Source organism: Lethenteron reissneri, chromosome 33 (genome assembly GCF_015708825.2).
Source record: "Lethenteron reissneri isolate LAM-NWPU_2019-01 chromosome 33, ASM1570882v1, whole genome shotgun sequence".
Taxonomy (NCBI): Eukaryota; Metazoa; Chordata; class Hyperoartia; order Petromyzontiformes; family Petromyzontidae; genus Lethenteron; species Lethenteron reissneri.
The window spans coordinates 9,749,382-9,762,335 of NC_083811.1; the positions used below are offsets into that span (position 1 = coordinate 9,749,382).

At 42.5% G+C, this 12,954-nt stretch overlaps 1 protein-coding gene across 4 annotated transcripts in view; it reads left to right on the top strand.

Annotated features, from left to right (window-relative positions):
* The window catches only part of LOC133350328 (oxysterol-binding protein-related protein 8-like), a 99,585-nt gene that overhangs the window by 81,566 nt on the left and 5,065 nt on the right, over nt 1–12,954 (top strand). For all 4 annotated transcript variants that reach the window (XM_061564562.1, XM_061564565.1, XM_061564563.1 and 1 more), the window contains 9 exons: nt 534–718; nt 1,287–1,368; nt 2,519–2,617; nt 3,201–3,297; nt 3,963–4,061; nt 4,841–4,938; nt 6,003–6,092; nt 7,595–7,731; nt 12,371–12,556. In XM_061564562.1, the coding sequence (XP_061420546.1) occupies nt 534–718; nt 1,287–1,368; nt 2,519–2,617; nt 3,201–3,297; nt 3,963–4,061; nt 4,841–4,938; nt 6,003–6,092; nt 7,595–7,731; nt 12,371–12,556 (1,073 nt within the window). The remainder of the gene's footprint in view (nt 1–533; nt 719–1,286; nt 1,369–2,518; nt 2,618–3,200; nt 3,298–3,962; nt 4,062–4,840; nt 4,939–6,002; nt 6,093–7,594; nt 7,732–12,370; nt 12,557–12,954) is intronic.

A 12,954-nucleotide genomic window follows, 5' to 3' on the forward strand; every position in this document is an offset into this window, starting at 1 on the left:
AGTGGCACTTCTACCTGAAGGACGGGCCATCACTTGACACATCTGTATTGTATTTTTCTGTTGTAATGTGCTGTTTGTGAATAAAAACATGGCTGTTTTTAAATCCTTTATATTAAGTTTGCTTGCTTGCTTGCGTGCTTGCTTGCTTGCTTACGACCGTGCAAATCTTTCGGTCGTTTTTTAACCCACTTCCCGTGATCCAATCGAGCTGACATTTTGCACACAGACTCGTTGTGCGAGACAATTAATGTTCGTGAAATTTTTTTTCCAAAATTTTACACTGTTTAGTGAAAACAAATTCAATATTTAATTACCAATTGCTTAATACTGGCAGACAATCATCTGACCCATAGGTGGCAGCCATCTCAAGCCAGAGGACGAGAGGACTCTAGCCGCCACGCATATAAAGGATTTATAGTGAAAAACTTTGTTTTTACGGGTTATACTTATTTTGACTTGCGCTGCAGAAGTGTGGGTGATCAGCGTTTGCAGTTTGACCTCTCAGTTGGGGTGTTTGCGCGCATGCAACACAGGTTGGCGAGGCGGCTCAGACCGAGACCGTCTCGGAGGAAAACAAAGGCTTGATCTGGACACTCTTGAAGCAGCTGCGGCCTGGTATGGACCTGTCCAAGGTGGTGTTGCCCACTTTCATTCTGGAGCCGCGTTCTTTCCTGGACAAGCTCTCCGACTACTACTACCACGCCGACATCCTGTCGCAGTGCGTACTGCATCACACGGGGAGCACACCCCCCCTCCTCCCACACAGTGGCCTGATCTCTGCATACATATGGAGAGACGCAGATCCACTTTGCAGATTGAAACTTCGTTCCCCCCGATGAGACCGGGTCTTTGTTTCATGTAGTATGGGCACACAATGAGGGATTTAACTTCTATGCCCTTGTGGGCTCATGGTGAGTGAAGTGAAACGTCGCAGCAGCCCTGCAGCAACTGAAGCGTATTAAATGTACATCCCCTGCCTGCCAACTCAATTTGTTTCAGAATATTGTGAAAAAATTAAACTACACTGTTGGCCAATTTTGTTCAGGATGTGCACAGAATTAAGTCTTGACGCATCACTAAAAATCTCTTTCGAGTGTTGTCCAAAGTTTTACTCGTATGGCTATGCATACGACATGAAGTCCATTCATGTTGATCTACAAGGCAGTTGTCTGACAAATGTGTCTATTTCAAGAGTTTTATAAACTTGTCTTCACATCCGTTTCACCTGTCGCATTTATCTTTATTTTTTCCGATGTTTATCGTTGTTTTTTCCCCGTCTTTTCCAGAGCTGCTGTGGAGGAGAATGCATATGATCGTATCAAGCAGGTGGTGCGGTGGTACCTGTCTGGCTTCTACAAGAAACCCAAGGTATGAGTCATGTTGTTAATCTCACACAAGCAGCTTTATTTCGTTTTATACTGTTCGGCCAAGTGCTGTTAGTACACACCTATTAAAGATGGCACATCAACACAGGGAGGGGGGGTGTGATCAGCACCATCGGTACAGCCAGCTGCCTTTATCTCCACAATGCTGATGTAGGGATGCAATACCAAGTACTCATTCAGGCTAGAAAGGGACTCGAACGATGTTCAGATCACAGTTGCTTTTGGTGTGCTTGGTCAATACATTTGTAGTGATGTATATTAAGTCACTGTGGTGTTAGTATTAGCCACTGTGAGAAGAACTGTGCATCTTTGAGCCTCTCTCTGTCAACAGAGTGCGTATGGCATACGGGACAGAATAGGTGAACCCGAGAGGGCACGTGACCAGGAGAGGATAAGGATGGGGGCCAGAAGGGGACCGAGGGGACACGTGATGTGAGGTCCCAGAACCCTCTGGGAAGATCCCGAAGGGGGCGTGGCCGAGGGCGGCGCAAGGCCACACTCAGGGGATACGAGGGGATCCTGTGAGCCGAGCGGGCTGTTCTCTGGGATCAACTCTTCGTGCTACTCTCAGTTCTTTCGGTAAAGTCACGTAGGTAATAAAATAAAATAATAAAATCACGACGTTTCGAAGACAACACAAGTCTCCGTCATCAGGTGGGACCGTCACAGCCAGATTTTCTGCATCGTGGTGATTTTATTATTTTATTTTTATTACCTACGTGACTTTACCGAAAGAACTGAGAGTATGAATCCTTGCAGTCACGAAAGCTTCAAATCTTCGTGCTACGCTAATCGGGCTTCGCTCTTAGATCTTCGCCACATGACATCGTGGACCAGGCAGCGTGTTAGCTGACCTGGTCCGATTATCTCGTTATCCCATCGAGTGTGTATGTAGTTACCCTGTTGGGGTGCATAATTGACGTGTTGCCTCCAAGTTAGAAGTGTCTGCCTCCATGGAACCCATGTCATATTTTTTAGGAAATTATGTAAAAAATTCCTGTAATGCTTTGAAAACCAAGCCAGGTATTTAGGCCGCATTCCAGTATGCAATACTATGTGCATACTTGTGTGTTTGTTTGTGCCCCATGTGTGTTTGTTTGTGTGTCATTGTCCTGTATGTCTGCTCCTTGCAGGGTCTGAAAAAGCCGTACAACCCAATAATTGGCGAGACATTCCGTTGCATGTGGATCCATCCGCAGACCAGCAGCAAGACTTACTACATCTCTGAGCAGGTGTGTGCAGGGTTAGACGTTGGAACGCGCAGCTCTGGAACAGTCCGCAGATGTGGTCACGGCGAAATAAATGCAGGTAGCATTCAGCTTGGTCATGGCTAAATCACATTAAGGTTGGTGAGCTCGTTCAGGCCATTCCTTCAACTCCCTATTTACTTCCAAGTTGTGGAATTATACGTCACTGAGCGTTTATAAACCATGCGCTTGGCAGCAGAGTTCAGTGGAATTTTCACGAGAGCTGAAGTGAAGCAGTGTATTTGTTTGACATGTAACACTGTCACAAGAAAAGGCTTACTTCAGTTGAATAGACATTGTAATGTGCTGCTCACTGGGCTATAAGGCTCTTTTTAGCAGCGACCTGGCCACAAATGATAGTTCAACAAAGTGGCTTATGTGGAAATGTATAGCAGCTAAATACTGAAAACGCATGTTTCTAAATGTGGAGGGTAAAATTATTTTGAGAGTGTATGGTTATTTGAGTTTGTACACGAGCTGGTGAATGAGATTGCAATATGTTATTGTTTTAATGCTGAGATGCAGGGAGCAAATGAAATGAACAGTGTTAAATCTTGTTGTGTCCTAGGTCTCGCATCACCCTCCCATCTCTGCCTTCTTCATCAGCAATAGAAAAGACGGCTTCTGCATAAGCGGAAACATCTTGGCAAGATCAAAATTTTACGGTGAGAACCTTTAACACCTTCAAATGCAAAGCATGAAAACACATTCCTGCGGAGGGAGTTGGTAGGAACGTTGGGTTGCTCGGTCAATAGCCAGGGTCAACAGCGGCGTGGTGTATTCCGCAAATATGGCCGGCTGTGAGGGTGGGCACAAGTCGGCGTGAGTAGGTTAAACGTTGAGTTTTATAAGGGCACCACGAGGTGACCAGCCCCTCCCCACCCAGTCTCACCCCTTCCCCTCCCCACCCAGCCCCTCCCTCCCCACCCAGCCCCTCCCCACCTTCCCCTCCCCACCCAGCCCCTCCCCACCTTCCCCTCCCCACCCAGCCCCTCCCTCCCCACCCAGCCCCTCCCTGCACGACGGACAGACACAATAATCCCCTGTGGGCTGGTGGAACAAAGTGGGTTCCTACCAGTATAACCAAAACAAAATAATATCTTCAGAAGAATAAGTGTCCTAACGGTGCATATTAAAATGTAATATATGAGCATGAGCAGCATTCTTCGTTATCTCGTCTGTATTTCCGATGAGCTGTCCAGGTTTATATCTGCACGTCATTTGACTCGGGCTTATTTTTTCAGGCTCGTCGTTATTTTACGACAAGCTTTCTGTTGAGCTTGGAAGTTTCGACGCTGCCCACGTTCAACCGCGTTTTGCCCTTTCTCAGGAAACTCGCTCTCTGCCATTTTGGATGGTGAGGGGAAGCTGACATTCCTCAACCGGGGCGAGGAATACTTAATGACGATGCCCTATGCGCATTGTAAAGGTGAGGCATCGTCGCCCGGTTGTGCGCACATACTTGATCAGCTGTCATTGCATCCTCAAGTAAACCTGCCACAGTTATTATCCCAGCAGAACTGCTTGCTTTGGCACGTTCTTCAATACTACACCTCGTGTGTTGATTTTTTTGTTGCTGGTACAAAACACGATGTCCCCCTAATCATCTTCGTCATACTCATTATCAACAAATAAACTGCAGAGGGTCTTTCACAGCACAAATTGAGGAACATTTAAATATGCATTATATTGTTCCAGAAAACCATTCTATCGTGTAACTCTGTTAACCCTGCCTTCATTATTACCTTCACAGAAAGTGCCCAACTATGTTTTGGGATTATAATTACTTGTACTTTTATGATTATGCTTTACATTTGGCCTTTGTGCAGCACACTATTTCACTCGGGTTCTGGAGAACGCGATTTTTATGCAGTCATGTCCAGTTGTGCCTAGGACACACTGTCAGTATAACTGTAAACATTCCATAACCCCGTGTAATATTAAATGGCATTAAGCACTTGTTTTGTAATGATATTCTTCTGCTTTGCACCGCCGAGAGTAGCATGCCAAGCAATTGTGCACAAAGCGCTTTTGAAATTATCACCCAGCCTTTGGTTATAGATTAATAAGTATCTGCTGTGAAAGCTGGTGCGGCGTCTTGGGATTAAATGGAATGTTAAGTCGATACTGATGGGCAGCTCATAGCCATTCAGAAATGGGGCTTGAGTTGCATGCGAGCTCGTGGAAACTTTCCTTTTGAACCCACAGGCATCCTTTACGGCACCATGACGCTTGAACTTGGAGGCAAAATTGTAATCGATTGCGAGAAGACCAACTATAAAGCCGAGATTGAATTCAAACTCAAGGTAAACAATGTGTTATCTATCGATGTAAAGCTTTCGTGACTGCAGGGATTCATCTTCTTGGTTCTTTCGGTAAAGTCACGTAGAAGGGAAATAATAAAATAAAAAATAAATATTTTATTATGTTTTATTTTATTTTATTATTTCCCTTCTACGTGACTTTACCGAAAGAACCAAGAAAATGTGTTATCTATAAACACCAATACAATAGTTGTGGAAGTGTGTTCACGTTTATATTTTTACCTTGTCCGTACGGTGATTTAAAGGGATTTGGCGCGAATAAAATCTTTCCCATAATAGTCTGTTTTTGGGTGGTAATAACCTTTTGTCTTTAATTGAAAAAATAATTGCAGGTTTTGTATTTTTCGTCTCGTTGACATGCAATGTTGATGAAACGTACCTTTTTATTTTGGTTCGCGACACTAAATAACAGTTTGGTAAATGTTAGGATTGCATTTATGGTAATATCGCAGAGCACCCAAAGGTTGACCACGCATATTCTGTGATGGTTACTTTTCAAAGCTCGCTTTCAATGTTGACTCGTTATTTTATCATGTGTAATTGCTTGAAATCTATTTCAGCGTGGTTAGTAAATTAACAGGTTTTTTAATCTATTGTTTTGTAGAGGATCAGATTGGCAGTGGTGCAAAAGCACAAAAAAATTAAACGCACCACGTACCTCATTAACACTGGCTTGTAACGGGAAAAAAATGTGAAAGCTTTAATAACCCGGCACAGTTTTTATCCAGCAGTGGATTGACAAGTGGCTGTAAATTAATATTGTGCATGCCGGCTCTGTTATGAGACTATTCATGACCCATCTGGTGAGTCATTTTTGTGTGTGTTTGTGCACCGCTGCCAATGGCAGACCCTTACATTGATTTTATCTGGCAATAGTGAAATATACAACGGGCCAACTTTTTTTAGGACAATGGCACTCTGGAGGCACTGAAGAAGTACCATTGCCTGAGATTACTAGCCTACTTTTTTATGTTTCTCTCATAAGGCGGTGTTCACGGTAGACATGGTGCATTGTTTGCGTGCTTTGTCACAATTCATTCCTGCAGCCATTCCTGGGGAGCTCGGACAGCGTGAACCAAGTTTCTGGGAAAATAAAGCTTGGCAAGGAGGTGTTGGCCACGCTGCAGGGGCATTGGGTGAGTTGCTTCTTCATAATTACAGCAGGCACTGAAAGTACACACACACACGGACCCTAGGGAGAGACCTTTTTAATGACTTAATCACTCTGCCAGCTGGCAGTAGTACTAAACATTCTGGCTTTTATAACTCTCCACGTATATTTTTTGTAAGCAATATCTGTGGTTGAAGCTTCACCCATTACATTTGAATTCGGGAGTTTTTTTCTATTATGGCCTATGAAGTGTTTAGGGTGAAATTATTGCATGTCAGGTGGACGTTGTCAGTCTGGTGGTATACATCATCGCTGTTTTCAGAATGGATTACCTTTTGGTGCGATTGCAGCTGTTCTGGATTGGAAACAAATATAAGGAAATATGGCCCAAATTTCGATTTAAAGCTTTTGTGACTGCAGGGATTCATATTCTTGGTTCTTTCGGTAAAGTCACGTAGAAGGGAAGTAATAAAATAATACTTTTCCCTTCTACGTGACTTTACCGAAAGAACCAGAAATATGGCTCGCCAACAGATAATTATTATAATAATTGTACTGTAAGTAAAAATGACTCGCGATTTTTAAGGGATTGGCAAAATGGCCAATTTGGGTGAGAAACCTATGGTTTATGATGTTTTCGTGACTGAGAACCATTTAATAACAAGAGTTGCTGACAAATCATTGAACTACAAATTAATCTACCATTAATTTAACAAGCACCCATTAACTTACATAATCTGCTATCGATGGCCTGTTCTTCAACTCTAAACTTGACTAATTAATTCCACTAAGCCCAGTAACTGTACAAAAAACTGTCATACATATATTGTTTTATGCCTACTTTGACACATTCCAATTCTAAGGACGAGCACACTTCATTTTGATTGGTATGCGACAAACAACGCTTGCAGGGCAAGTAGTCAGAATCAACCATGTACAAATAAGAGGCAGTTGAAGAGACTTTGGAAGTATGTATGCGGTAACTTATTCTCAAAGGCGTGACTCTACCATAAATATATGCTGGTTTCTGCAATGGTCCCTAATGAAAGATGCTGTAATTTGGAGAAAAAATGTTAGAGCACTTGTTCGACAAAGGGAACTTATTCTCTCACAAGGCCACGTGATTCCTCAACATTAGCCCCACTGCGTTCCACGAGGCCTATGACGACCAAACAAAAATTTTAATTTGTGCAACGTCTAAATATGGCCGAATCTCAAGATGCTTTCAAGAGGTCAAAACGTACATTAAGAAAGAAAGGGAATTGGGTTTCGGAAGGGAGGGGAGGATAGGGCAGAGAAACTAGAGATAAACGATGGAGAGCAACACCGTGGCACAGCCCTGGGACATAGCAACGAGAACCAACACAGGGGATCGGGGACAGCCAGAGGATATCCAGGGCAGCACTGACAAGTCCCAGGACATCCACTGGGGTCCCGGACAGGCAAGGCAGCATGTTTGAGGGGCCATGACAGCCTGAGTGTTGAGCATCCTTGAGCGGCCTCAATGTTTGTTCTCACCCCACTCAGGACCGGGAGGTGCTGATCCACGAGCTGTCGTCTGGGGTCACGGAGGTTTTCTGGCACCCGACGTCAGATGTGCGGCACCAGCGGCTGCAGCGACACACGGTCGCCATGCACGAGCAGGGCGAGTTTGAGTCGGAGAGGTGAGGCCGCGCGAGGCACGGGGGGCGGCCGTGCCGCCTGTAGCTTTTTGAATTTTTCTTTGCATCTTCCTTTCACATGGTTGTGAATAGCGCCGGTGTAAATGAAAAAAAGTTCACAATTGGAACCTCATTTGCCAGTAAAAAATATGATAATTGTTTTTTTACCCTTTTATCTGGCAACAAAACGGACACTTTTTTTTTACAAGGAGTCATGTTTGCCTAGACCACAATATCTGTAGTAATAATGCAAACAAAAAACATAACTCTGGTAATGTATGCACTGTCCTTGAAGTTGATTGGTCCACACCCGAGACAGCTTTATTTAGAGCCTAGTCTCACATGGTGTTGGACCAGATGACGCCAAAAGACTGCAGGTATTGTGGTCTATGCAAACATGACTCCTTGTAAAAGGGTAAAAAACCAATTATCATGAAAAAGAGTTATTTTATGGGACTGGAGATTGCCTGGGGGGTTGTTTTTGGGATCAGTAGACATCAGTAGACATCAGAAGCTGCCTCACTTGTACTCGGGCTCCCGTTTAAAAATAATTTGAGACCTTTCCATAATACCAGTTTGTGCAATTATTCAACACTTCAAATTTGTCAACTGAATGTAACTTATATTTCTACATCCAGTTGGTGTATTATTGCAATCATTGTGGTGTTCTATTTAATTGGGAAGAACCAGAAAAACTCACTTGAGATTAAACATAATTTCCACAGGTCCTCCTGTGTATTGTGTAATTGGAAAACAGGTGGTATTAAAATAAAACTGAGTTTTTTTTCATCTCTTTGGTTCACTTATTCTTTGTATAATTCAACCCTCATTTACCAATGGTAGAATATATTGGAGTAGCGAAAGTGTGTGCATGCTGCTGGTCTAAATGTTGACAAGATCAAATTTCCCTTTCACAGTAAAATCAAGTGGCACTAAGTGCCTTCAAATTAGGAACAAAAAAAGTCAATATATTTTGTGATGTAGACATGTTGATGCTTTCTGAAGCAGTTTTACCTCATTGTAGTCAAAGGATAAGTTACAGTACAACGGCCACATAGTTTGAAGCTGTTTGCATCAGTGAAAATGTTTTGGCAAAATAAAGGGATAGGGAATAAACTCGTGTGGATTTAAGAGCCATCTGTAAATTATCTCAAAGCCAAATCCTTCCTGGACTCGAACATTGCGGTATAATGCTGTACAGACGAAGAATGTCCTCCTGAATGACTAATGTGTTGTATTGTGCAAAGTAACGTGTTGTATTTTTGTATTGTGCTGCGTACTTTGTTATCTGTGGTTTCTGAGTGTGTTTTGATGACTGTTAGCAAACCATGCATTAGTTCCTCATTGTCTTTAAATGCAAAAAAAACTATAACATTTTTCCATTGAATTGTTAACAAGCTGATGAATAATCTCCAATTAATATCATCTCCAGGATAAATAAAGATTCTTATTTTGTAATTTAAAAAAATTATGTAATAATTAATTGTTGCTAGCTAGACGCGACCTACAAAACCACGATTGTAACCACGATCTGTGCTGCATAACATCTGTACCATCCCTGGACACCCATGATATAGACCCTAACAGCTCATTTTGCCCTTTCTGTTGAAATAAATAAAGTCTTAAAGTAAATGTCAAATATAAAGCTGTATAATGTGTTTTTTTTATTTGGATGCGACTCTATTGACGTGTCATGGGATCTCCTTTGCCAGTACCAAAATATACTAATAGGGTTTTTCCCCTTTTTTCTGGCAACAAAACTGACACCTTTTGCAAGGAATCATGCTTACATTAACCACAATACCTGCAGTCAAATGCAAACAAAAAACAATACTCTGATAATTTATGCATTGTCTTTGAAACTGATTGGTCCGCACCAGAGACAGCTTTCTTTGGAGCCTAGTCTCATATGGTGTTCGACCAGATGACGCCAAAAGGCGCACAGTTCAAAGACAACGCAATACCAGAGTAATGAGAGCTCGGGGTGAGCAGCTACATCATGGGATCTCCTTTGCCAGTACCAAAATATACTAATAGGGTTTTTCCCCTTTTTTCTGGCAACAAAACTGACACCTTTTGCAAGGAATCATGCTTACATTAACCACAATACCGGCAGTCAAATGAAAAAAATAAAAAAAAATACTCTGATAATTTATGCATTGTCTTTGAAACTGATTGGTCCGCACCAGAGACAGCTTTCTTTGGAGCCTAGTCTCATATGGTGTTCGACCAGATGACGCCAAAAGGCGCACAGTTCAAAGACAACGCAATACCAGAGTAATGAGAGCTCGGGGTGAGCAGCTACATCATGGGATCTCCTTTGCCAGTACCAAAATATACTAATAGGGTTTTTCCCCTTTTTTCTGGCAACAAAACTGACACCTTTTGCAAGGAATCATGCTTACATTAACCACAATACCTGCAGTCAAATGCAAACAAAAAACAATACTCTGATAATTTATGCATTGTCTTTGAATCAGTTTCAGTGACCAATCAGTTTCAAAGACAATGCATAAATTATCAGAGTATTGTTTTTTGTTTGCATTTGACTGCAGGTATTGTGGTTAATGTAAGCATGATTCCTTGCAAAAGGTGTCAGTTTTGTTGCCAGAAAAAAAGGGGAAAAACCCTATTAGTATATTTTGGTACTGGCAAAGGAGATCCCATGATGTAGCTGCTGACCCCGAGCTCTCATTACTCTGGTATTGCGTTGTCTTTGAACTGTGCGCCTTTTGGCGTCATCTGGTCGAACACCATATGAGACTAGGCTCCAAAGAAAGCTGTCTCTGGTGCGGACCAATCAGTTTCAAAGACAATGCATAAATTATCAGAGTATTGTTTTTTGTTTGCATTTGACTGCAGGTATTGTGGTTAATGTAAGCATGATTCCTTGCAAAAGGTGTCAGTTTTGTTGCCAGAAAAAAAAGGGGAAAAACCCTATTAGTATATTTTGGTACGGGCAAAGGAGATCCCATGATGTAGCTGCTCACCCCGAGCTCTCATTACTCTGGTATTGCGTTGTCTTTGAACTGTGCGCCTTTTGGCGTCATCTGGTCGAACACCATATGAGACTAGGCTCCAAAGAAAGCTGTCTCTGGTGCGGACCAATCAGTTTCAAAGACAATGCATAAATTATCAGAGTATTGTTTTTTGTTTGCATTTGACTGCAGGTATTGTGGTTAATGTAAGCATGATTCCTTGCAAAAGGTGTCAGTTTTGTTGCCAGAAAAAAGGGGAAAAACCCTATTAGTATATTTTGGTACTGGCAAAGGAGATCCCATGATGTAGCTGCTCACCCCGAGCTCTCATTACTCTGGTATTGCGTTGTCTTTGAACTGTGCGCCTTTTGGCGTCATCTGGTCGAACACCATATGAGACTAGGCTCCAAAGAAAGCTGTCTCTGGTGCGGACCAATCAGTTTCAAAGACAATGCATAAATTATCAGAGTATTGTTTTTTGTTTGCATTTGACTGCAGGTATTGTGGTTAATGTAAGCATGATTCCTTGCAAAAGGTGTCAGTTTTGTTGCCAGAAAAAAAAGGGAAAAACCCTATTAGTATATTTTGGTACGGGCAAAGGAGATCCCATGATGTAGCTGCTCACCCCGAGCTCTCATTACTCTGGTATTGCGTTGTCTTTGAACTGTGCGCCTTTTGGCGTCATCTGGTCGAACACCATATGAGACTAGGCTCCAAAGAAAGCTGTCTCTGGTGCGGACCAATCAGTTTCAAAGACAATGCATAAATTATCAGAGTATTGTTTTTTGTTTGCATTTGACTGCAGGTATTGTGGTTAATGTAAGCATGATTCCTTGCAAAAGGTGTCAGTTTTGTTGCCAGAAAAAAGGGGAAAAACCCTATTAGTATATTTTGGTACTGGCAAAGGAGATCCCATGATGTAGCTGCTCACCCCGAGCTCTCATTACTCTGGTATTGCGTTGTCTTTGAACTGTGCGCCTTTTGGCGTCATCTGGTCGAACACCATATGAGACTAGGCTCCAAAGAAAGCTGTCTCTGGTGCGGACCAATCAGTTTCAAAGACAATGCATAAATTATCAGAGTATTGTTTTTTGTTTGCATTTGACTGCAGGTATTGTGGTTAATGTAAGCATGATTCCTTGCAAAAGGTGTCAGTTTTGTTGCCAGAAAAAAGGGGAAAAACCCTATTAGTCTATTGACGTGCTTTATTTATTGTCATTACTGTGCATTAAAGTGGAGTTGCTGCCATAGGGTAATGGTTAGCTCGATAATCTTGTAATCCTGAAGATCACCTGTTCAATCATCCACTGCTGTGGTTGAAACAGTGGTGCAAGTTTTTCAAATGCCACTGCCTCTATTCGCCCAGCAGTATAAATGGGTACACTAAAGTCGGTCGAGCGACAGTTTGCATATGGTGGGTTAAAGTGTGGTGCTACTCTTATCTCTTCCAAGACATTTGATCTGCATGAAAGAGTAGGCCAGATATCCTCTGGAGGGGCTCTCTACTTCTCCCTCTAGTAGCGGCCCTTCTGTCGGCAGTGGCGTGACCAAGAAATTTGCACGACTGCACCTCTTTACATTGATCACTTTCTGAAATAAAGGACATTTCTCTATGGAGACAAGTCCAAGTGTGAATGACTGAGCGTGCCGTGTCGACACGCCAGGCTGTGGCAGCACGTGACCAGGGCCATCCAAGACAGGGACCAGAACAGAGCGACGCAGGAGAAATTTGTGTTGGAAGAGGCCCAGCGAAACGCGGCCAAGGAGCGCAAGGAGTCGAACTCGGAGTGGACACCCAAACTGTTCCGGCAGGACCCCATCACAGGCGCCTGGTGTTATAAATATGCAGAGTGAGTGGCCTTTTGCAACCTCGTGACTCTGCGACTTTACGTGTCGTACCATCAGCACACGGACAATGTTTACTTCCATATTACGCTATCTTTAAAACATTCACAATGTCCTTCATGCCAAGGATTGACCATTGCCTGAAGCATTCTAATTGGTAAATATTGTGTCATTTTTGATGGGCAATAGTTGAATTTCAGATTTGAATGTCGTTAAGCTATCCCCCTTTGACTATAATAGCCTAAATTTTATTATGAGACTTTGTAAAACTGAACAGGCATGCAGTAAATGTTAAGTATGTTATTTTCACATTGCTGGATATACTCTCTAGCCCTTTGTATTGCAGGCTTTAACTAAATGTAATAAAAGCAATGACCATTTCTTCTAAAATCACTCTAGGCTA